Here is a 26,646-nt window from a genome sequence, read left to right as displayed (position 1 = left end):
TAACTTTTAATCAAGATTTAATTGTGTAGGATTGGTTTTCTAAGGTTACAAGTACCTATTCCTTTAGCTTTAAGTGGGGACTGTTGTGTTTCCTAGGTAACTTGTAAGTGTTCCTTAACTAAAGGTGTGAACTGTTGTGGTTCCTAGGTGCAGGACATGTTCCTTAAGCTCAAAGTGTGTACTAGTGTGTTTCTAAGGTAATCAGTACATCTTCCTTAAACTCAAAGTGTGTACTTTTGTGTTTCTAAGGTCGTCAGTACATGTTCCTTAAGCTCAAAGTGTACCATAATGTTTTACTGGTAGCAATTTCCTTTGCTTTAAGCTCTCTTTTTGTGCTGTTTTGCTTTCTAGGTAACCAGTACCGGTTCTTCAAGTGTGAACTGTAATGTTTCGTACATAACCGGTACATGCTTCTTCAGTTCCAAGTGTGTACTGTAGTGTTTGCCTGGTAACCAGTACATGTTCCTTAACCTCTGAGTGTTTCCTGTTGTGTTTAATAGGTAACCAGTACCTATTCCGTAAGCTCTAAGTGTTTAATGTTCTTTCCTGGGTGACAGGTATGTGGTTTCTAAGCTCTTAGTGTGTGCTATTTTGTTTTATTTGTTGTTTATGAAGTAAACTTGTTCCTTGAGCTCAAAGTTATAACCATTGTGTATCCTAGGTAACCAGTTTATGTTCATTAAGCTCTTAAGTGTGAACTGTTGTGTTTCCTAGGCAACAAGTTCCTGTACCTTGAGCTCTGATTGTGTAAATTAAATGTTGTTTTTCCTAGGTTACATGTACCTGTTTTAAGCTCTTGGTGTGTAATGTTGTGTTTCCTAGGTTAATTGTACCCATTCTGTAAGTTCTAAGTGTGAACAGTTGTGTTTCCTAGGCAACCTGTACTTGTTCCTGTGTGAGAAATGGCTGGCGGTAGAGGAACAGGACGGCAAGGTGGAGAGGGAATTCATGGCACTCGATGGTACTCTAGACTTCAATAAGGTGAGGGCTTGGTTTGTTTTTTGCTGTGTTTACACGTTATTCATTCACATAACTGTGATTAGAAAGTCTACTAAATATTTTAAAGGTTAAGCTTCTATGAGAACTTGGTTGGTTGGTTTTTATTGTGCAAACATGCCATTTTAAAGAACTGCAGTTCTTCAGTCAGTGGTTGGGGGGGGGGGAATAACCATAGCAATTATTTAATAACCAATCCCCACACAGGTTGTGGCTGGCCTTGTATTGAAGGTCCTGAAACACAGATTGATAGCCATGTGCTTCGAATACCGAGCTATAACTGACTGGTATAGTAATAAAGGTGATGAGTACACAGTCACATGAGAGCCAACAACAGAGGATGTGCATCAAGTAATGTGCATTCTGATGCAGATGTCATGGGTGCAGATGTCATTAAAGGATAATTATAGCGTTTATTGCATTTGAATATGTGAGAAATAGGTTTGAGATTGCCTTTGATGATTTTAATCGGACATCCGTGTATTTGACTGGTTTGATGTAGCCTTGATGGATGCTGTAAATAACATTTAAAGCTTATTGTGTGACATTTGAGAATGTTTTCATTATATTTAGATGCTATTTATGGATATAATCCATATTTAATGTTGCTGGATAGGAATCTAGATACAGAAATATTAAATACTGTGATCAGATTTTATTGCTGACTTTTAAGGCAGACGTTTTCTGTGAAGTGACATGTAAAGATAAATCTATTATATCTTTTTTCATAATGTTTAAGACACTGCCGTAATCACTGAACAAAGTAAATGTTTTTTAAAAACTGGTTTAAAAGAAATTTAAGTTATTGATACGTCATGTAGTTCAGGGCTATAGCAGGAAATAAACGAATCTCCTTTAATAAAAACATTTTTTTACTGCATAAGCAGCAAAGAGAAAAAAATGTTTGATGTTTGAAAGTCAAACCCATTGTGGATTTAATTGAATGACCTATGACTTGCTGCAGCAGACTCACGGTTTAAAATGCTCTCAAATCATCATTCATGCATTTCCAGGCGTACATGACAAAAGTGGTGGAGTATATGGCAGACTTCCACATCTGGTTGTCATTGGTTACGTGCCCGCCCTACAGTGGTTTCATGCGGTGTGAACGGCTCACAGTGTGCCTCACCATGCTGCTCGCCTACATGTGCCTGAATGCCATGTGGTACCGGTCCACTGTCACTGAGGTGGGCGATTTACGTGTGAAGATTTCTTATATGAGGAGCGCTCTGAGAAAACGGGGCTTAACGCATTAGCATGCAGTGTCTTCCCAGATTAGCATGTGCAGTCCACACAGGCTAATCAGGGACGAATTTTTCTGCTTAAAATAGATTTTCTTTAAACAAACAATACCATTAAAGCGGAAAGTGTCGTCCCTGATTAGCCTGTGCAGACTGCACAGGCTAATCTTGGATGACACTTTACGCACATGCATTTTGCCCAGTTTTCGCTGAACAAGACACATATATAAATAGCTTTAGAGACTGAAAACGTATCAATTGTGAAACCAATATCACTATAGTTGTACACAAATTTTTCTGCGTCAGTTTAACAACAAAATCAAATGCACAACCAACGTTAGCATCCCAGGGTTTATACTAATGATAATTAAATAAAAACAAATTTAGGATCAAACAAAAATGTGAACGATATACAAAATACAATGTTAGTGTAATTGGGTACTTGAATGTATCAAACGAATAAGTTAAGAAAGGTTAACATAAAGACAAATGCTTACTAAATGTATTTATCCTACAATATTTTTTTTTTTCAATTTATTATTATGTCCCCCACCACTATAGTGTGGGACATATTGTTTTTGCCCTGTCTGTTGGTCTGTTTGTGCCAACTTTAACATTTTGCAATAACTTTTGCTATATTGAAGATAGCAACTTCATATTTGGCATGCATGTGTATCTCATGGAGCTGCACATGTTGAGTGGTAAAAGGTCAAGGTCATCCTTCAAGGTCAAAGATCAAAAAAACTAAATCAAAGCGGCGCAGAAAGGGACATAGTGTTTCTGAGAAACACATTTCTTGTTTGCTAATACAATCCAAATTGTTGTCTTTAATCGTTATAAACTATAGCAAAAACAGATTAAACTAAATGAAACTAACCTTGGGTAGTAATATTTAAATTGTTTGTGATTTATCTTTCCCGTTTAGGCCACTTTAAATTGTCATTAAGAATTCCCCTCAAAAGTAATCAGCATTTTTTAATGTTACTTACTCAAATAGAACATAACAGGTTTTGTTCAAACTTAAATGTGTGTTTCACCAAAGCAAAATACCATGAACAAACATGGCTGCCATTTAAAACTTCAAAAATGTGTCATCTCGATATCAAGCATGATCATATGCAGCATTTATCCCCTACCATATTGTTAATTTTAGTTTATTAACAACTTTTAAAACCTCTCTTTTAACACCAAAAAGTCAAACATCTACTGGCTCTTGGTCTACTCACTGAAGTCTTGTTTTAACCAGTTTATTTTCTTCAAGTTTTGTTTGCTTCCTTGATGAGTTGAAATTCTGCATCACCTAAAAGATACATTTGTTCATTGCCCGCCATCTTTTCCATTTTAAAGCAATTTGTGTAAGCAGGCAATTCTTTGTGGATAGACATTATTTTATCAACTAAAGAAAGAATAACTTATTCATCAAAGAAATTACCCTTAATATACAAAATCAATTTCCATTAAAAAAAAACCAGAACAGTTCACTGACCATCTGTCAATTGTTCAACAAAAAATCGCTTTTACATTTTAAAGAAGTTGAAAATGCAGTTTATTCCGTTTCATTTTAGCCATTTATTCCAACACTGTTATTCAAATTTAATATAAAAATCCATCCTTAACACATAATATTTTTTTTTGAATTCTGTTTAAAGAATTTAAAAGACAGCAGTAGTGGATTGATTACGTACAGCTTTATTTTTATATGATACATTGATTTGAAATGTAAACATTCAATTAATGTACATATCCAAATTAAACGAAAAGTGAAAGGCCAAAAAAAGTTTTCTATGTTCATGAAGTAGCAGTGAAAATGCTGGTATACATGTCAAGCACAAGTTTACATGACACTTAGGGTTTCTTTGTATTAATCCTTTCCCACTCAGAAGCGAAGTGAAAATGGCTTTGTTCAAACAGCATAAAACCAGAACAGCCTGTGAGTAACTCTCAGCCTGTTCGGGTTTTATGCTGTTTGCTGCTCATTAGTATCTGGAGATGAAGCCTTTAATATTTGAATCTAGTATGAAAGGTCTTCAATAAAATTAAACTTTCTAAGGGACTGCAAATTCGTAAAAATACTTATCTAAGTGGTAAAGAGTTAAATACATATCTAAGTGGTAAAGGGTTAAATACATATCTAAGTGGTAAAGGGTTAAATACATATGTAAATGGTAAAGGATTAAATACGTATCTAAGTGGTAAAGGGTTAAATAATTCTTCTGTCGGATGAATGACATTTGTGTTGTGTTTCAGCACCATGGAGAGTTTGGGCTGCTGGACGTATCCTGGCAGAGTGTGACAGTGGGCGCCATCTGCTGCGCGGTGGTAATCCCCCTCGGTCGCATGCTCGAGTTTCTCTTCAGGCGCAGCAAGGTGAAATGTGGGCTTATGGCAATGTGAAATGTGGGCTTAATTAATGGCACTGTGAAACAGTTTTCTGCGGGAAGAACTTTTTTTTACAAAAGATTAAACAAGAAATGTATAGAATTTATCAAAAGCGGTTTGATGTTATGCAATTTTAGTTAAAAGATGTTTTTGTATTAATTATTCCTTTTGGGTTAACAATCAGGGTGGGGGGGGGGGAGGTTGTACCAGTACATCAACAAGGTTGCACACAAAAATTACGAATAAATACTGGTAGCAGATATCAATAGGATATTCGAATTTGTAACTATGGATACAATATATTCATCATTGTACATTTACTTACAGCCCAAGCATGCCTCCAACGTTCCCGCCAAAGACGCTGTGACCGACTGGGAACCAGACTACCCAAGTGGGAAACCGAATGAGGCTGAGAGCGAGGCTTCCTCAGAGCAGGTGCTTCCAGTTATGACGTACTCGCTGTTCGACCAGTCCATCCTCAACTGGCCCAACATACAGACCTGGGCACAGAAACAGGTAACGTGGACATGTTATTGTCAAGGTGTTTTTGATTTTATCTAGTTTATTGGGAAAAGGTTTCATTCCCAAGTTAAATCTCTTTCAAATCTTACAATTTCTTTTTAGCTCACCTGAGCGATAGCTCGAGGTGAGCTATTGTGATCACTCAGCGTCCGGCGTCCGTCCGTCCGTCCGTATACAAATTTGTAAACATCTTCTTATACTAAACCATTGAGCCAATTTCAACTAAATTTCATGTGGAGCATCCCTAGGTCATGGGACAAAAGAATTGTTAAAAAAAATTTGATCACATAACCAAGATGGCCGCCATGACCATATATGGTAAAAACCTTAAAAAATCTTCTTGTCAGAAACCGCTCATCAGATTTTCAAAAAATTTCACAGGGATGACCTTTGAGGGCTCCCCTGAAAAAGTTGTTCAAAGAAATTTGATTCGTCAAAAAACATGGCCGCAGGAGCTCGTTGAACTTTGCATGTTTATTCGTTTTTGCCTATTTTGTGAAAACTTTCAAAAATCTTCCACATTTTTTGTCCGATCCTTTCCAAATTTGCACAGTGTCTTAATATCAATGAGGACACAAACCCTACAAAAAATGAGCATTATTGGTCCATGAAGTACAGAATTACCTCCCCTTGAATTGAGAAAATGGTGTTTATGCAATAAAGTCCAAATTTTTCATCCAATTCTTTCCAAACTTGTAAGGATTTAGCATGGTTCAAACAAGGGAAACAACTACGGTTTATGCATGTTCTTTTTATTACAGATTTGCCTCCCTTTAATTCATTCAAAATCTCATTTTACAGCAGAGATTCCAAATCTGACCTGTAAATGAGCCCCATATTTACTGCTGGTGCTATGTTACCTTTTCCCATTTGATCATTCTTAAGTATTGGTCTTGTAATGCTGCTACTGCTACTGCTACTGCTACTGCTACTAAACACTACTACTACTACTACTACTACTACTAACTACTACTACTACTACTCTACTACCACTACTACTTCTACTACTACTACCACTACTACGACTACTACTACTACTACTACTACTACTACTACTACTACTACTACTACTACTACTACTACTACTACTAGTACTACTACTACTAGTACTACACCACCACCACCACCACCACCACCACCACGTCTACTATTACTACTTCTAATTACTACTGCCACTACTACTACTACTTTACCACTACTACTACTACTACTACTACTACTACTACCACTACTACTACTACTACTACTACTACTACTACTTACTACTACTACCTTCTACTACTAGTACTACTACTACTACTCTACTACTACACACTACTACTACTCTACTACTACTACTACTACTACTACACTACTACTACTACTACTACTACTACTACTATACTACTACTACTACTACTACTACTTACTACTACTACACCACACCACCACCACCACCACCATTCACAGTGACAAAAACGTATTCACACAATGGCTGCTACTACAACTTATAGCCCATATAGGGGGGCATGCATGTTTTACAAACAGCCCTTGTTTCTATGGGATTTTAACCACAACTGTTCATGTTTATCTCCGACACATATTTTTAGGTCACCTGTCATGAAGTGACACAGTGAGCTTATGTGATCGTGTGATGTCCGGCGTCCGTTGTGCGTGCCTGCGTGTGTCCGTGCGTCCGTCCGTCAACAATTTGTTTGTGTAGACAGTAGAGGTCACAGTTTGCATCCAATCTTGATGAAATTTGGTCAAAATGTTTATCTTGATGAAATCCGGTTTGGGATTGTATTTGGGTCATCTGGGGTCAAAAACAAGGTCACTAGGTCAAATAATAGAACAACCTTCTGTAGACAATAGAGGTCACAGTTTTCATCCAATCTTTATGAAATTTGGTCAGAATGTTTATCTTGATGAAATCTGGGTTGGGATTTTATTTGGGTCATCTGGGGTCAAAAACTAGGTCACTAGGTCAAATAATAGAAAAACCTTGTGTAGACATTAGAGATCACAGTTTTCATCCAACCTTTATGAAATTTGGTCAGAATTCTTGATGAAATCTGGGTGGGATTGTATTTGGGTCATCTGGGGTAAAAATCTAGGTCAAATAAATAGAAAAACCTTGTGTTGACAATAGAGGTCACAGTTTTCATCCAATATTTATGAACTGTGGTCAGAATGTTTATCTTGATGAAATCTGGATTGGGATTGTATTTGGGTCATCTAGAGTCAGGAACTAGGTCACTAGGTCAAATCATAGAAAAACATTGTGTAGACAATAGAGGTCATAGTTTTCATCTGATCTTAATGAGTCAGGTGAGCGATTCAGGGCCATCATGGCCCTCTTGTTTATCTTCTGTTCTAGGGACCAAATAAAGTTGTCTTTTCCTAACAATTTTTTTTTTAATCATACAGTTTTTAGCTCCACTGGCCAAAGGCCAGCGGGGCATATGTCATGGTCCTGTGTCCGTCGTGTGTGCGTCCGTGCGTTAACTTTTTCTTTAAACATCTTCTTGTCCTAAACTACTCGTCCAAATCTGATGAAATTTCTCAGGAATGTTCCTGTGGTGAATCTCTTTCAAATTTGTTCAAATTATGCTCCTGGGGTCAAATTTGACCCTGCCCCGGGGGGTCAAAAAATTGAAAATTTGCTTATATAAGGCCTATTTTGTGCAAACTTTATAAATCTTCTTGTCCATAACCATTAGGCCTAGGGCTACCAAATTTGGTATGTATTGACATCTTATAGTCCTCTACCAAGTTTGTTCAAATTATGCCCCTGGGGTCAAATTTGACCCTGCCCCGGGGGGTTAAAAATTGAAAATTTGCTTAAATAAGGCCTATTTTGTGCAAACTTTAAAAATCTTCTTGTCCATAACCATTGGGCCTAGGGCTACCAAATTTGCTATGTAGTGACATCTTATTGTCCTCTACCAAGTTTGTTCAAATTATGCCCCTGGGGTTAAATTTTACCCTGCCCCGGGGGGTCAAAACATTGAAAATTTGCTTATATAAGGCCTATTTGTGCAAACTTTAAAAATCTTCTTGTCCATAACCGTATGGCATAGGGCTACAAAATTTGGTATGTAGTGACATCTTATTGTCCTCTACCAAGTTTGTTCAAATTATGCCCCTGGGGTCAAATTTGACCCTGCCCCGGGGGGGTTAAAAAATTGAAAATTTGCTTATATAAGGCCTATTTTGTGCAAGCTTTAAAAATCTTCTTGTCCATAACCATTGGGCCTAGGGCTACCAAATTTGCTATGTAGTGACATCTTATAGTCCTCTACCAAGTTTGTTCAAATTATGCCCCTGGTGTCAAATTTGACCCTGCCCCAGGGGCTTAAAAAAATTGAAAATTTGCTTATATAAGGCCTATTTTGTACAAACTTTAAAAATCTTCTTGTCCATAACTGTATGGCATAGGGCTACCAAATTTGGTATGTAATGACATCTTATAGTCCTCTACCAAGTTTGTTCAAATTAAGCCCCTGGGATCAAATTTGACCGTTCCCCAGGGGTCACAAAATTGAACATACGCTTATATTGGGCCCATTTTGTGCAAACTATAAAAATCTTGTCCATAACCATTGGGCCTATTTCTACCAAATTCGGTAGGTAGTGACATCTAATAGTTCTCTACTTAGTTTGTTCAAATTATGCCCCTAGGAACAAATTTGACCTTGCCCCAGGGGTCACAAAAATGAACATATGCTTAAATAAGGCCTATTTTGTGAAAACTTAAAAAAATCTTCTTGTTCTTAATTATAGAGCCTAGGGCTACTAAATTTGGTATGTAGTGATATCTAATAGTCCTCTACCAAATTTGTTCAAATTATTCCCCTGGGCTCAAATTTGACCCGGCCCCGGGGGTCACAAAACTGAACATATGACGTTTACCAGTGGAGATTACTGCGGCCGTTTGGCTGTGACCAACAACAACATCAACATCTTGTAAACATAAGATAAAACCCTGTCATTTAGTGCCATTTTAGGTCAGATGGTGACTGCTTACAAAGGCATTGAAGTAAGAACATGTGTTATGAATGTTTTTCTTATAAACTGAAAAAAGTCGGGTTTTATTTAAATATGTCGAAAGTGACCATATATCCGGATGAAAATATTTTGGATGACATGTTAATTTCATGTCTTTTTTGTAGTGTTAAAACCAGTTTAATAATATATTATTGATTTTAAAAACACAACTTCCATGAACATAATTATTTCAAGGAAAGTCAATATATGATACTGCACGGTAAACTCAAACTTTGTATCCAAGAGAAGGTGTTGAAATTAATGAAGTGCAATGTTCTTAACTATCGTATATGCTGCTTTTTAATAACTAATGATTCATTGTTCCATTTGTGAATAGTGACTGATCATGAATTGTTGAAATGATTGTCAATTGCTCAACAATCCATATATATTTCTGACCATTTTATAATTTTCTTAATACAAGTTATGAATTGATCTTAGAAGTCAATGTATTACTTAATTAAATACATTTATAAATATAAAGAAATAATCTTTAGATTATCATAATATTCTCAGGCCTGTTGGTCTTAGGGATGTGTGGGTTGATGAGCAATTTCTCCTTTTATCACAATTATTTCTACCCTATCTGATCATTTCCTTCATATTCCATTTTAATTCAATTGACGTCTGCAACCTCTTTCAAATTGGGAAAGTCCAAAATGTGTTGTTTGGTAAAGGGTTAAGGCATTTTGATTCCTATGGGTCTTGTGAATCTGTTTCAAATCAAATGCGTAGATTTGATCTTCAGCATCTAAAAATATGTGAAATAGAAAGAACGACAATATTTTGGAGAGATAAATGTACCTACATTATAAGCAAAGGACCTGTGCAACAATTCCCGGGCTTTTTTGTCTGTTTAGTTAACACAGTAGTAACTTTTTCCATATATAAAAATGCTCACCCTTCCAACTTTATGCGCCCAGTGGGACGAGGGATAGAAAGAGAAAGTCACATGCTTGAGTACATTTCAACCCATGCGCATTACACGTTTTTTTCGCAAAGAAAAAACAGTGGAGCGATACAGGGCCATCATTGCCCTCTTGTTTTAGGGACCTAACACCATAAAAGTAGAAAGTGTCTTACACTTGACGCACATGCATTAAGTATTTGTCTAAAACATGGCTTACATACATTCTGTTGTAGTGGATGAAGCGCCAGCAGACGGGCAGGTCAGTGCAGGAAGGAGGGGTGAGCGGGGGCAGTGAGGGGTCGGGTCACAGTCACCCTGGTAACCACATCCTGGGCCCCTGCAGTCACCATGGTAACCACATCCTTGGCCCTGGCAGTCACCATGGTAACCACATTATGGGCCCTGGCAACAGTCACCATGGCAACAACATCCTGGGCCCTGGCATACCAGTGCACCCAGTGGATCTGGCTACATTGAACTGTCAAGGTAAATACATTGTGAAGAGTGTTGGCTTTCATCTCGGTAAAAAAATGTGTCAAGCGTTTAAACTTGAAGACGTTGAATCTAGTTTTTGCTAGTGTTATGACAGATAGTTGTTAATGCTCAACCCATCAAAAGCTTAAATGGAAATCCTGTTAGCATTGTTTCATTCTGGCCATTTGGAAGACTCCCTGCGGCAAATAAATAAAGTTTTCAGTTTCCTCATTTGTGTTAAGTTTTCAGTTTCCTCATAATTATGTGTTAACAATGTTCTATGAAAGTTGCAATGAAGCAATAGTATGATTTTCTAGCTTTCAGTTAGTTTACAATATTTAGTATTATATTATAACATTCACAGTTGGTAAAAATGCAAGCAAGAATCGTTAAACACATGGACAAGTCGGTAAATCCGGTTATTTAAACGCAAACAAATTAAGCAGAGTAGATAGAGTTTCATGATTCAGTCTGTTCACATGAACTGGTTAATACACCAATCCATCAGCCAAAATGATTAACTGTCTGTATGCCATGCAGATTCCAGTGCAATCAGCTGTATATTACATGTTCCTTTTTTCTCAACTTGCAGATTCGGAGCTGGACCAAGCCTCTAGTGGATTTGAGGACTGCCACTTCCTGTTGCAGCAGAAGACGTCTGCTGACAGTACGCACACCACTGCAGCGCCCTCTATTAACGAGAGCTTGCGCGTACACAAGCCCCAGTCACTGCCCGACAGTCTTGGGCTACTCTTTACTAAGCAGCTCTCCGAGGGAGGGAGTGCCAAGACTATCAAGGCACCGTCCATATCTAGCAACGGGAGTAACAAGTCCGGTAAGTTGATAATGTATTATTACTTGCACATGAACGTCCAGTTAGTTGATAATGTATTATGACTTGCACATGAATGTCTAGTTAGTTGATAATGTATTATGACTTGCATATGAATGCCCAGTTAGTTGATAATGTATTATGACTTGCATATGAATGCCCAGTTAGTTGATAATTTATTATGACTTGCACATGAATGTCCAGTTAGTTGATAATGTATTATGACTTGCATATGAATGCCCAGTTAGTTGATAATGTATTATGACTTTCACATAAACGTCCAGTTAGTTGATAATGTATTATTACTTGCATATGAACGTCCAGTAAGTTGATAATGTATTATGACTTTCACAGAAACATCCAGTTAGTTGATAATGTATTATGACTTGCACAGAAACATCCAGTTAGTTGATAATGTGTTATGACTTGCACAGAAACATCCAGTAAGTTGATAATTTACTATGATGTATGCCTCACAAACAAAGATCACATGTAAATTTTAACCAACATACAAACATTGAGACCATGCAATGAAATGTGTTGCCATGGAGAAATTACACTTCAGAATCATAATCTTGAGAGATATCATGTTAACAAATGCTATTCATGTAATAACCCAATTCTTAATTATATTTATATACATTCTGCAGTAAACATAATTTGATGAGAACATTTCACGATTTTATTGGACTTTTTCCACAAAAAATTATACAGTTCGAAAGTTAGGATGAGACAATCACTTAAATTAAGGGCATCAAGTAAACAATATTCATAAAATTATACTCTTATAATGAATAATTTATGCGTTGCCCTTTTCAGTGCTACAAGATCGTAGGAAGGGTAGACTATTCAGTGAGCTGTACCTACCGTTCTGGTGTCGCTACATCGCCTGGTCGCTGTGTGCAGGGGTGTGTGTTGGGGGTGCCACTGTTACAGTCATGTATGGATACACGTAAGTAGGCTGGCAGACACTCTTAACTCTTTTAGTGCTGGAACCGAATTTTGAAAACCTTTGCAAACAGTTTGGATCCAGATGAGATGCCACAGAACGTGGCGTCTCATCAGGATCTAAACTGTTTGCTATTCTTATAGTATTCTTTGAAAAAAAATGAAGAAAATGCTAATTTTAGAAATTCAGCAGACGACATTTTAGCAGACGACAAATTTACCAGCATGCAAAGGGTTGAAGTGAAATTCTGTTGAGTTTCGCAGCTTTGCTTTCAGATAAAAAAACCCACATAACTTTTCAGCGCAGGGTCAATACATATCAACCTTGATCTTTTGTTGAAGCATTGTAATCTGGTTTACATTGGAAAATCAAATGTAGTTGTAGTAAAAAAACTTTAGAATGACTAGCATTTTTTGTCACAAATCATGATAAATTTCATTTCTTCAGAATGTATTAGTATATAAATTGTAAATATTATTAATACTTATTAATTTCATTATTAAAAAAAAAAATGTGGTTGTTGCTCATGGGTCATGTAAAAATTGGTGTGAATATTCATGTACATGTTTTTCAGATTTGGTACAGCAAAGAGTACACTATGGTTACAGTCACTATACTTCAGTATGATGATCTGTGTCTTCATTGCTAACCCTGTGCTGGTAGGTATTCATTGGAACCATATTGGAAAGCTCAGACTTGAACAGCAGTAGATACTTTGTTGATCGTCCCTTTAACATGCCTTTTCAACATATATTGTGTATGATTGGGTAAATTGTGTATTGATTTATTTTCAAGGCTTTGATTAAGTTTTATTAGCTCAGCTGTTTTCGGAGAAAACCCGAGGTATTATCATAGTCAGCTCATTTTGTTGTGTCGCGTCGTGTCCATCGTCGGGTTGTCCGCGTCGTGCTTAAACCTTAACATTTTGTCAAGGTTTGAACATTGGCTCTAAAATCAAAGTGCTTCAACCTACAACTTTGAGACTTCATATGTAGCTGCACCTTGATGTGTTCTACATGCCACACCCATGTTTGGGTCACTAGGTCAAAGGTCAAGGTCACTGTGACCTTCAAAAAAAATAAATCTGTCAAGCTTTAATTTATTCAAAACTGCACCCGCAGCCGAGCGTGGCACCGGGCCGTTATGCGGTGCTCTTGTTAAGTAAACTTAATGTTAATTTCAGCTTTAAAAAGTCTGTAGTAAAGTTCATTTAAATGATGCAACATGTTTTACTGAATAGTGCTTTTTGTGGGAAAACTTACTTTACTACTTGAAGTTTGGGAAATATTTACAGAAAAAAAAACGATTACATTACAGATCATGATCACGGTGGTGCATGCAGCCCTGGTGTACAAGCATGACCCGATGTCTGCGGATTGTCATGGTTACGAGATCTTCAACCACGAGAAGGCGCAGGAAGATCTGAAGCGCTGGAAACAGCAGCTTGAGGACTGGGATGAAGGGGATGCACTGGAGAGGGTACAGAGGCGGGCTGTCAGGAGAGATGGTGTCTGGTTCTGAGAAAAATGGGCATAAAGTGTCGTTTTATGGTATTTTTAGTTTCAAGGAAGTCCCTCCTTACCGGAAATCAGGTTTAGGCGGAAAGTGTCGTCCCAGATTAGCCTGTGCGGACTGCACAGGCTAATCTGGGACAACACTTTACGCACATGCATTAAGCCCAGTTTTGTCAGAACGAGGCTCAATGGAGACATTTTGTTACATCAAAATACAGTGTATAATAACAAAAATCAAACTTATATTACATTCAAAGCCAGATGCACTTTGTAAAGTATGTTTATGCAACTGGTCAAGAGATAATAGAATAATTTAGTAAGTAAGGCCTACACAATTTGGGTGACACAGCACAGTACATTTGTGTTGTAATTATAGTTGCTCCCTTAAACAAGTCAAGTGTGTAGCACCAGGGGCTTTAATAGATTTATCAATAAATGGAACACTGTTGGTGTGAACACCTTAAAAAATGGGTGGTGTTGTTAAAGGGGCCTTTTCACAGATGTTGGCATGTATTGAAGTTTGTCATTAAATGCTTTATATTAATAAATGTAAACATTGGATCTTCAAAGCTCCAGTAAAAAAACAAGAATACAATTATAAAGAAAAAAAAAATTACCCTCAACTGGGCTCGAACCACTGACCCCTCAAGTCCTTGAGTTAAAATCAACTGCTTAGACCACTCGGCCATATCCGTGCTCATGTAATGACTGATGTATTTTATACTTTATATAAGCAACCCTGGTCGTATCACAAAATATAACAACAACAGAACTCTCCAAATTATTCAATCAATTCGCGTTGCAAAGCTTTATAATTTTCAGGTTTTGAAATCGTCAAAAGATGCATATAATGGATTTTTTAGAGCATGGTAAATGTTCAGTACATATTACTGTTTCCTCACAAACTACAAAGAACATTTGTGAATCTGAAACACCATTTTTTTATTTTGTCTATTTACTAAAACGAGAAAAGGCCCCTTTAACTGACAACACGCAAATTATGTCCTAAACCAATCTTTTTGTTCTTTTCAGGGCGTCGCTGCAAGGCAGAGGTCACGGTACTTGAGGTTTGCGAGGCCCCCACAGGAGAAACAACTGATTGAGGCACGCAAGAGGGTCATGAAGGAAAAGAGGGCCATTATCATGTTCAGGTAGGCACTGATTACATGTAATAACTGCACCTAATGTGGAAGTAAAAACAAAATTTGATAAATTATTTATTGTTGCAAAATGAAGAAACATTAAAAACGAGTGGATTTCAATATCAGACATGGCATGATGATTTTTTTTATCATTTTGCATTTTGGAATCTTGTTCACTTATAATGCCTTCTAACACTTGGAAAAAGTCTTTGCTGGAATACTTTACCTGAAGTACCTCGTTATTTTAAATATAAAATATTTCCCTGTTTACTTTTCAATTTTAATTAATTTCTTTTAATTTTTAGGGAGGTTGTAGTGTTTCTGGTGTCCATGGTCTTGTTACTGGTAATCGCGTATGGAAAGAACAATGTTCCAAGTTACCACCTTAACCGTGCTGTGAAGTCAATGTTCATCAAGGAAAGTATGCCAACCTCCACCAAGGGCAGTAATCCACACCTTGCCAAGGGAAGTTATCTAAACATTACCTCCCCTGAGCAGTGGTACCATTGGGCAAGGATTGACCTGCTGTCAGCTATTGATGCTGTGCCGAAACTACCAACCATCTTTTCTGTAAGTACTCTGGTAGATGGATTTTAACATATGCAGCTTTCCATTTCCTGTTGGACATTTTATACTAAGAAATTATCAGTTTGATAATCCTAATGAATAATTATTTTGAAATAATTAAAACAAAAAGTATCCTCTTAAACTAGTGATGTGCAATTAACATCTCCATTTTAAATCTATACTGAGCGAAGGCAGCTAATCTAAGACATTATATAGCAAGAATGCACTTTGTCTTTAAAATAAATTACCTTGATATTTTAATAATAATTTTTCCTTAAAAATTGTATGTGAGAGCACTAAAGATAACATTAGAATTTGTTTGGAATACTTGTCTCCACAATTTCAAGAAAAGCAATATTAATATTTATTGCCGTTCATACTATATTATGCTTCAGAGCTCTGAAAATACTATGAAAACACAATTTTGTTTCACTTGTTACAGAAGTCCCATAACTCTAGCTCCTACCTTAGTCTGTTCATGATTGGGGAGATGACACTTCGCCAACAGAGGGTCCAGGAAACCATCTGTCCCGAGGCTCTACCTTATGCTCATGCAAGTTGCCTCAGTAACCATGGTGAAGTTAAAGGTCCTTTCCTTGGCAACATACCTAACCTGACGTACAGTGAAGGTGCATCTGGGAATTTAATGATTGGCAACTATGGAATATATGACGGCAGTGGCTTTGTTTTGCCGCTGAGCTGTAATAGGTAATAATTTATACAAGTTTAGTTTAAAAAAAAATAAGATTTATTAATTATGAATGTGTATTAAGTTTAAATAATAAGTGGTACTTCCTTTAATGTACTGATTTCCATAGTCTGCACTTATTTATTGCATTGGAATATAATTTGGTTATTGTCTAGATTTAAGTTTTTTCTAGTCATTGAATATCAGTTAGCTAAGTTTATCCAATTACTTGAAGCTTTGCCCCATCCTGCCATACAAGGGTTTCGGACAGTAACTACAAGATTATTGATACGCAAATTGTAGCCAAAAAGCTCAAAGCTATTCCATCTTTTATAGGCTAGCAGCAGAAGACCAGATTAACACTCTAGCCCAGGCAGGCTGGCTGGACAGACACACGAGGGTGGTATTTGTAGAGCTTACCCTTTACAACCCACCAACCAACTTGTTCACCGCGGTACGAGTGACGTCTGAGTTCTCAAACATGGGTAGGATTACCTCCCATGTTGAGGTGACGTCAACGCAGCTCTTCAGATATGTCACACCGTGGGATAATATTCTCTTGGCGTGTGAGGTACAGTGGTTCATTCTTACATACTTGAATGTGATCGACTACAGTTAAATTTAGAGTTGATGTTAGCAAATTTAGTGTTAATTTTGAGTTAACAATTTTTAATACATTATTTATTAATAAGAGATATTTTTTTATTTATCTCTTATAACTCAAAGAGAATAATATGAATTACAAAAATAAAAAGGTTTTTCAAACAATGACTGGAGTTTAGTTGGAGATATTGCACATAAAATTTAATGTTGTGTGAAGGAAGCTTACATGCAGTTCTAGCTTGGGACGGCACAGTTATTTAATTAAATGAATAACTTGTTGAACATAACAAACCTGGTTCCATTGTTATTTCATGTTTGTTTGCTGGCTAAAATTGTGCCTTTGTTTTTTGCTAACATTACAACTTTTTTTGACTTCATCAGAAATATAATCTCTCGTTTTACCCAGCTGTTTTTTCATGATTGCAGTTGCTCTTTTTTGTGCTGATGATGCTGTTTGTGAAGAATCTGATCAACAAGTTGATGCAAGATGGCAGGGGATACTTCTTCAACCTCTGGAATGCGCTCAATGTAAGCAGGTGTATTTTAGTCAACAATCATGAACACATTTATTTTACATGGTGAATTAATTACTCTCATAAATAAAGATGAGTTCTTCATGAATGTTGATAACAATATTTTTGATCTCTCTGTCTCATTTTCCAGTTCCTCATCTGCCTGGTATCTATGTTCTACTGCGGCAGTTTCATATACCGCTTTGTGATCGTGGCGGACCTAATTGAGAGGCTACGGAGCACTTACTACGAGAAACATGTCAATGTCTGCTTTGTTACCTTCTGGGACGAGGTAAAAATATAACAAGGCCTTTTAATTAAAATCTGTCAAATTTTAAGATACAACTACTTTATGCCAGTGAAAAAAGGAAATATGGCCTCCATTTTTAAACCATGGTTGATTTACTGAATCGACTGCACCCCCATTCCATGTTTCAGATGCTACGCTCCCTGGTGGGTATGCTGGTGTTCCTATGCACTGTAAGGTGTGTCCGTCTGCTACGGTTCAATGCACAGTTTGCCAGGCTGGGAGATGTCTACCGGAAGGCGCGACGAGAGCTTGTCATCTTCTTTGTATGTGCTCTTGGTTTCTTTTATGATAATGTTATAGAGGGTAGCCTTTCGATGATTCAATGTGAAACTTGTTTAAGTGCCTAACAGTTTCAAAATCCTCGTAAAATGTGTTGTATTGACGTGTGCTTTTGTGAATTTTCTATGAATAAGTCTACAAGATCTAAAACCCTTAACTTGATGAAAGGTTATTAAAGAAATAAATTAGGAGTTCTGATTCGTTGGAATAAAATCACCTTGGCAAGAGATAATTGTTTTATTTATTGTCTTTATTAGCCAATAAATAATATGATGCAACTTTTTTGATGTTATCATGATTTGACAACTGAAATGAGAACTTCATTTACTGTTTTGTACGAAGGCCCGGGACATCTTTTTGTGTTTGTTATCAATTTTACAAAAATGATTCTGTTAGTTTCACAACAGATACGATAATTGTATTCTTTGTCTAGTTTGGGAATTTTATGTGTTGGTAATGAATAGTTTAACAATGATAATTCTGTGTCTTTTAGAAGTCATGCATGTATTATATATAATTTGTAGTTAATGCAAATTAAGTCATTAAAACTCAGCATGTATCACTTAGAACTAAATGTCAATATTTTTACTCACAGGGAATATTCTGTGTGCTGCTGGCGGCCTACTCCAGCCTGGGCCATCAGCTATTTGGCTGTATGAGCTTGACCTTCCGTGACCTTTGGTCCAGTTTGCTAGGGGTCACAGCTCTCCTGTCCGGGAGGAAAATTCAGTGGCAGAGGCAGAATGGGGTACTTCCTGTTGGGACAGACATGTTCTTGCTGATGATCAGCACATTTGGAACAGGAATTATGGTTGCATATGTAAGTGTTTGTGTTTGTCTTATAGAATTCTTATTGCAAATGAAGGTCACATAATCAAAGAATGTTTTTCTCTTAGTATTGCAAGGGGTTGTAAAGAAATGTTTTAAAATATTTGTTTAAACTGACATTTAGAACACAAAAAACAATTTGCCAATTGTAAAAAGGTAGGTAAATAATGTATACCTAAGAATATAAATAATATGGATATTAAACTATGAATGAAAATAATTCAATTTTATTGGCAGAAAGGAAGAGCAAGCTGTTTTTGTCTACTGCTTTATTCTTATTTTAACCTCATTTATATTGTGATGAGAGAAATTCATGACAATATGTTGTCCTTCCTAAAGATGGTGGCAGTTCTGTCGCACTTCCTGCGATCTCGCAAGAAACGTCGTCTGTTTGCCTTGGACATGCGAGAAACACTGATGTTCTATTGGGAACAGTTCCAGCTGTGGACTGGTTTGAAGAAACCATTAATTGAAGAAGAACCAGTCATCATTTTACCACCGGTAGGTTACACTTCAATCAATGCATGCATTATGGGTGGGCTGTTCCCAGACACATTGAGCTGTTCCAGACATCTACAGGGATTGCATTAGATTTTGAAAACAAGGAAGTCAAGAGACCTAAGGCTTCAGAATGCGAGGGGTCAAATTGAAAATGATTCATGGCAAAATTTGAAGTAACATAAAATCAGTTCCTAAATGCATTTTTAATGTTTTGTAATATTTTATTTACAGTATCATAATATTAGTTAAAATATTTTCAAAACATCATTGGTGTAATAAATAAAACTATTTCTCATGCCTTTTTAAAGTTGCATTATGGAAAACAATTGTGTCAAAATGATGCAAGGCTTATTTTCTGTTGGAGTCAAAAATATGAAAATTGCAAATTGCTTGCATCAAAATGCAGATTTCTGCTTCAATTGAAATCCCTGCATCTACCTACTCATGCTGTTTTATCCCGGGTGATCATTATTCTTACTAATATCTGTTGCAATGTGTAACAGTTTCAAAAGTGCTTTTGTTTCATATGCCTGCATGTGAAAAAAATCCCTGTTGGAAAACAATTGTTTAAGTATGTGTTTAAGTAAGCCCTCACAATTGTACACTGCAATGCATAACATATCATTATCCATTCCTGATCCCTCTACAGGAGTTCACTGCTATGCATTACATATCATTATCCATTCCTGATCCCTCTACAGGAGTTCATTGCTATGCATTACATATCATTATCCATTCCCGATCCCTCTACAGGAGTTCACTGCAATGCATTACATATCATTATCCATTCCTGATCCCTCTACAGGAGTTCACTGCTATGCATAACATATCATTATTAATTCCCGATCCCTCTACAGGAGTTCACTGTTATGCATTACATATCATAATCCATTCCCGATCCCTCTACAGGAGATCACTGCTATGCATTACATATCATTATCCATTCCTGATCCCTCTACATGAGTTTACTGCTATGCATTAATATCATAATCCATTCCCAATCCCTCTACAGGAGAACACTGCTATGCATATATATCATAATCCATTCCGGATTCCTCTACAGGAGTTCACAGCTATGAATTAATATCATAATCTATTCCTGGTCCCTCTACAGGAGTTCACTGCTATGCATTAATATCATTTGCCATTCCCGATCCCTCTACAGGAGTTCACTGCTATGCATGACATATCATAATCCATTCCTGATCTCTCTACAGGATTTCAGTGCTATGCATTAATATCATTATCCATTTCCGATCCCTCTACAGGAGTTCACTGCTATGCATGGCATAATGATATTATAATCCATTCCTGATCCCTCTACAGGAGTTCACAGCTATGCATTACATATCATAATCCATTCCTGATCCCTCTAAAGGAGTTCACAGCTATGCATTACATATCATAATCCATTCCCGATCCCTCTACAGGAGTTCACAGCTATGGATTAATATCATAATCCATTCTCGATCCCTCTAAAGGAGTTCAGTGCTATGCATTTCATATCATTATCCATTCCCGATCCCTCTACAGGAGTTCACTGCTATGCATGACATATCATAATCCATTCCTGATCCCTCTACAGGATTTCACTGCTATGCATTAATATCATTATCTATTCCCGATCCCTCTACAGGAGTTCACTGCTATGCATGACATATTATAATCCATTCCCGATCCCTATACAGGAGTTCACAGCTATGCATTTCGTATCATAATCCATTTCCAATCCCTCTACAGGAGTTCACAGCTATGGATTAATATCATAATCCATTCCCAATCCCTCTACAGGAGTTCACTGCTATGCATTACATATCATTATCCATTCCCGATCCCTCTACAGGAGTTCACAGCTATGCATTACATATCATAATCCATTCCCGATCCCTCTACAGGAGTTCACAGCTATTGATTAATATCATAATCCATTCCCGATCCCTCTACAGGAGTTCACAGCTATGCATTAATATCATAATCTATTCCTGGTCCCTCTACAGGAGTTCACTGCTATGCATTAATATCATTTGCCATTCCCGATCCCTCTACAGGAGTTCACTGCTATGCATGACATATCATAATCCATTCCTGATCTCTCTACAGGATTTCAGTGCTATGCATTAATATCATTATCCATTTCCGATCCCTCTACAGGAGTTCACTGCTATGCATGGCATAATGATATTATAATCCATTCCTGATCCCTCTACAGGAGTTCACAGCTATGCATTACATATCATAATCCATTCCTGATCCCTCTAAAGGAGTTCACAGCTATGCATTACATATCATAATCCATTCCCGATCCCTCTACAGGAGTTCACAGCTATGGATTAATATCATAATCCATTCTCGATCCCTCTAAAGGAGTTCAGTGCTATGCATTTCATATTATTATCCATTCCCGATCCCTCTACAGGAGTTCACTGCTATGCATGACATATCATAATCCATTCCTGATCCCTCTACAGGATTTCACTGCTATGCATTAATATCATTATCCATTCCCGATCCCTCTACAGGAGTTCACAGCTATGCATTACGTATCATTATCCATTCCCGATCCCTCTACAGGAGTTCACTGCTATGCATTACATATCATTATCCATTCCCGATCCCTCTACAGGAGTTCACAGCTATGCATTACATATCATTATCCATTCCCGATCCCTCTACAGGAGTTTACAATGGCTGAGATAGAGTACCAGGTAGACGAGCTGTTGTTCCGGATGAACGCACTCACGGGATCACATGGCCTACCGGAGAAGCCCCCCTGCTACCTCACCGACTCAGACTGCACCTACGGGGCTGGGGATGATGGGATATCTAGCGGGGGGTCTGAGGTATTTACTACGGGGCTGGGGATGATGGGATATCTAGCGGGGGGTCTGAGGTATTTACTACGGGGCTGGGGATGATGGGATATCTAGCGGGGGGTCTGAGGTATTTACTACGGGGCTGGGGATGATGGGATATCTAGCGGGGGGTCTGAGGTATTTACTACGGGGCTGGGGATGATGGGATATCTAGCGGGGGGTCTGAGGTATTTAGCTAAGTGATAGAATATCTAGTGGGGTTCCGAGGTATATAATGGATAGGATAATCTAGCGGGGGATCCGAGGTATGTAAGTGGGGGAAAGCAAAATAAGCTGATTGGGTTAGCAAATTAACTCTGAACTGGCAAGTATGTGCTTCAAAGGATTCATATGTAATGCTGTTTCCAGTGGGCAATGTGTTTATTTACTTTCATACTTTTTCCGTAGGATAATCATATCAGACAGGCCAGGTGTATACTTTTACTTTCCTACTGCCGTTCATATTTCTATATAATTATATTTTTGCTCGAAATGGGGTCAGGTTTATGATTATACTTTCAAAATTGTGTGTATATTTCAATGTAATGTAATGTTATTTTCTTCTGGGGTGCCAGGTGTGTAATTATTCTTATAACATGACCTACGCTCCAGGAGTGAAATTACGTAATGCTAAATTTTGTTTATTACACGGGTTTTATTACACTAGTTATATAACTGTGAAATGATGTCATTTTTTTTGACAAAATGACTTCATTATTCCAGTGAATTTCTTCAGTTAAACTCTTTTACAATGTGAATAAACGGTGAAAAGAGCATAAAATTAAAAGAAAATTTGTTGGTCATGTTATAACTAGAATCTTAGATTGGTGGTCATTTTGTATTGAATTTATTAAACTTGTCATCTAAATAAAGATAAAAACTCAGCAAGCCTCGTTTTTATCTTTATTTAGATGACTTGTTTAATAAATTCAATACAAAACAACCGCTCATGCAAGATCCTATATTTTCATACTTTATGTATATTGCTATATGATGTTATTTTTCCACATGCAGGGTGGCCAGGTGTTCACAGATGACCGTCTGGAGCAGCGTGTACAGAAGATCGAGGACAACCTGTGCTCACAGGAGCCCTTCCTGGCTCAGCTCCTCAAGCTGGACTGCCTCTTCTCAGACGACCTCTCACAGCAGAAAGAGAAACAGCTCAGGTATACCCAGGAGAAGTTGTGGATTTACAATGTTCCAGTTGCATGTTTTACTTGAAAGTGAGGTTTTAACCTAAAAAGACCTGGTTGTAAACCTCTTACCATATTCTCTACTAGTTTATTATCAGTATGGAACATCCATAGTTCCAAAAAAGGGTTTATACTGAAGAGTGCTGTACAGGCGTTTAGACTGTTAACATTTATTTTCATGAATTTTTTATGCTTTATTTTCCAGTTGTTTTAAATGGGTTGCTTAACATGTATCATAGATGCCTGATTGCTGTATCCAAAAGCACACCATTGCAAACCAATATCCGAAAACACTTTTTATATTGACCGCATGTTTGAAAATCACTCTTTTGTCTCTACATATCTATATATATGAATTACTCAAGTCCAGGTTGCCTCAATGGTTTAAAACTTTTAATTGCAACATCACAGAAGCCACCTGGAGATGGAGATATTCCGTCAGCTGCAGATGCAGAGGCAGGACTCAGGCAAGGGAGACCATTCTCGCACCACTGACAAGGGAGGTAACCCCCAGCCCCCAGCTGACACCGAACAAGGCTCCCCAGGCAAGATGAAGGCACCACACAGTCCAGGGCAGAGTGAGTGCATTTATCATGCTACCTGTGAACTGGCCTTGAAACTCCCAGTAAATAAATTGCTTTCATCACCCTGTCCGTCAGTTGGTAGGTTGAGCAGTCACGCTGCACATGTGAATTAATATCAAACTTAATAGACATAGTTTTGTGTACGGCGGGATATTCTTTACACAGTAATGTTGCCTTAAACTAAGGCATATTTAAAAATGTCTTCAAAATTAACATAAACCTAAAAAGTGGATTTATTGCTAACTGGAAGAATTTCATGTTTCAATATTTCAGACTCGACTTCCTCTGAAGAGATGGTGAAGCTATCAGCAAGTGCAAACAAGACTGTGAAACCAAGGAGGACTCGAAACAATTTCACTGTGAAAACGATTCAAGACCTGCTTGCAAAATCCGGACAGGAGGTCCCAGAATTTCTCCACGAGAACTCCAGCTCTAATCCAGACTCGCCAAAAGACAAGAAAGTATTCTCTAAATCTCTGAAACCTATCCCCGCTCCAAAGCCCTTGCCACACAAAAGACAGAATTCCACTTCCAGTTCGGAAAAGGTATCTGATGCCTCCAATGGCAACGAGCCTGAAGTGTTCAAGAAGCCAACAAAACCAACGTTTCTCCATTCAAGAGAATCATCTTTATCTGAAGGCCCCAGAGGAAGTCCAATATTAAAGTTACGCACATGCTCGGGAACAGAAAAGATGCCAAAATCAGATGGCCATCTAACGATCCCACCGGACACAAGCTCTGGTTCAGAACAAGATGGGATGCAAGTGGGTAAAAAACTTCTGGGAAAACGAAATCTCCGGAAAACAAAGTCTCGTGGTAAAGGCAAAGGACCAGACAATTTGGAACCAGAGTTGGTGCTTGATGAATTAGACTTTGAGGATCACCAGGACTTGCTGGACTTGGAAGGTCAGCAGCAAGGAAAGGGACTTGGTGTTGTGGTGCTTGAAACAGTTGAAGGAGGGAATGGAGCTGATTTAAAACCAGCACAAATGCCATTTAACAAGGAACACGTTGTAACAGCTGATGTTCACCAGGTGTATATGTAAATCCCTTGCTCTAGTATAGATTCTTTGTGCTAACATTAAACTGTAGATCTTGAAAAACTGTGTTTTGAATCGAGTAGTTCAATACAAATTTTAAAGAAAGAGTGAACCGTTTACTAATGTCAATACATCTTACATTTGAACTTTATTTTCATTGTTGGATATTTAAGATCAATTGTAAGATTTAAGATTATGTTGATATGTTTGAATTTAAATGTACATTGATCTTTTGCTTACTTTAAAGTGCAATATCTATATAAAAGATCCATTGTTAGTTGTTGAGATTATTATCCCTCACCTGTTTTGGCGTTGTCCGTCCGTCCTTCCGTCCGTCCGGCACTTTTGTGTCTGGAGCCATATCTTGGAAGTGCTTTGGCAGATTTCATTGAAACTTGGTATGAGTATATATATATGGATAAGAGGATGATGCACGCCAAATGGCATTGTACACCATCTGTTAATAACGGAGTTATGGCCCTTTGTATCTTAAAAAAATGCTTTTTTAGTGTCAAATATAACACTTTTGTGTCCAGAAGCATATTGGCGGGGGATATCAATTCAATGAATTTGCTTGTTTAATATTAAAGCATAATTACTGTTTGTAAATTCACACTTGTGTTGGTTATAACTTAAATGCTTTGTATAATCACATGTATACATTTTGTAATACATGTTTACATTACACAATTGTTAGTTTTAAAAATAGTAACTTTAGGAGGCAATTTAATTCAGATATGGAGTTATCCCATAGAAAAGGTATTATTTGAGCCTCGTTGTGGCAAAACTGGACTTAATGCATTGCAAGCTGGGATATGTGTCGTCTGCTAAATTGGTGTCTGCTGAATTTCTAAAATCATCATTTTCTTCACTTTTTTTCAGAGACCATAATCAGAATAGCAAACAGTTTTGATCCTGATCACACGCCAAGTTTTCTGGTGTCTGATCTTGATCCAAACTGTTTGCAAAGGCCTTTAAAGTTCAGTTCCAGTGCTAAAAGGGTTAAGGCATGTGTGTACAGTGTTCTCTGAGATTCAGGGATGATACTTTTCGCTTTTGTGGAAGTTTTAAGGAAGTCTCTTTGAAACGAAAATGTAGTTAATGTGGTGAGTGTCGTTCTCGATTAGCCTGTGCAAACTTATGACACATGTTTGACACTATGATTAAGAGATGAAAAGCAAAGACCATAACAGTTAAAATTATCGTCAGTAATTAGCCATTATGATTTTGCAAACCTCAAGTTACCGGAACGCAGGGCATTCCGACTCATGTGAATAAATAGTTAAATGCAAAAGGACTGGAAGTTTTATTCAATTTAGAGAAGATCAGGTTAGGGGGTTTCCAGTGTATCCTCTTATCTATATTATGAAAGACATAATCTGATGATGAATGTAGAAAGCTGAACCATTTCCCCAATAGAAGTATAACATGTTTCTTTTGTTACAGGACCTATATGTACACTATAGGACATACTTTGGCGACCTATGTAAAAGACCGAGCCAGTCCGATTGGGATAGCTCGATTTTTCTAATCTTCATACCTCGCTGAATATCATTGATAAAGGTATAGGAAGCTCAGCTATAAATAGGACAGCATATTCTGGGAAAAAGATTTAATAATAGTTTGTAAACATTAATTTTATATCAGTTATATTCAATCCATTATATGTTTATATATCAATGAAACAACTATGCATTTTTA

General features: G+C 37.3%; 1 protein-coding gene across 1 annotated transcript in view; it reads left to right on the top strand.

Annotated features, from left to right (window-relative positions):
- The window catches only part of LOC127855379 (polycystic kidney disease 1 like 1-like), a 29,099-nt gene extending 2,856 nt beyond the window's left edge, over positions 1 to 26,243 (top strand). The window contains exons 3-24 of the mRNA XM_052390881.1: positions 875 to 981; positions 2,010 to 2,198; positions 4,485 to 4,604; positions 4,944 to 5,132; positions 10,311 to 10,563; positions 11,144 to 11,386; positions 12,203 to 12,335; positions 12,907 to 12,991; positions 13,650 to 13,811; positions 14,879 to 14,997; positions 15,294 to 15,558; positions 15,998 to 16,263; positions 16,580 to 16,814; positions 17,273 to 17,374; positions 17,510 to 17,650; positions 17,797 to 17,931; positions 18,543 to 18,767; positions 19,115 to 19,276; positions 21,952 to 22,116; positions 23,143 to 23,294; positions 23,733 to 23,899; positions 24,179 to 26,243. Of these exons, the coding sequence (XP_052246841.1) occupies positions 875 to 981; positions 2,010 to 2,198; positions 4,485 to 4,604; positions 4,944 to 5,132; positions 10,311 to 10,563; positions 11,144 to 11,386; positions 12,203 to 12,335; positions 12,907 to 12,991; positions 13,650 to 13,811; positions 14,879 to 14,997; positions 15,294 to 15,558; positions 15,998 to 16,263; positions 16,580 to 16,814; positions 17,273 to 17,374; positions 17,510 to 17,650; positions 17,797 to 17,931; positions 18,543 to 18,767; positions 19,115 to 19,276; positions 21,952 to 22,116; positions 23,143 to 23,294; positions 23,733 to 23,899; positions 24,179 to 24,951 (4,388 nt within the window). The 3' untranslated portion in view covers positions 24,952 to 26,243. The remainder of the gene's footprint in view (positions 1 to 874; positions 982 to 2,009; positions 2,199 to 4,484; positions 4,605 to 4,943; positions 5,133 to 10,310; positions 10,564 to 11,143; positions 11,387 to 12,202; positions 12,336 to 12,906; positions 12,992 to 13,649; positions 13,812 to 14,878; positions 14,998 to 15,293; positions 15,559 to 15,997; positions 16,264 to 16,579; positions 16,815 to 17,272; positions 17,375 to 17,509; positions 17,651 to 17,796; positions 17,932 to 18,542; positions 18,768 to 19,114; positions 19,277 to 21,951; positions 22,117 to 23,142; positions 23,295 to 23,732; positions 23,900 to 24,178) is intronic.
- Positions 26,244 to 26,646: the final 403 nt, after the last annotated feature.

The sequence above is a fragment of the Dreissena polymorpha genome, chromosome 13 (genome assembly GCF_020536995.1).
Source record: "Dreissena polymorpha isolate Duluth1 chromosome 13, UMN_Dpol_1.0, whole genome shotgun sequence".
NCBI lineage: Eukaryota > Metazoa > Mollusca > Bivalvia > Myida > Dreissenidae > Dreissena > Dreissena polymorpha.
This window is presented reverse-complemented; position numbering and strand designations above follow the sequence as displayed.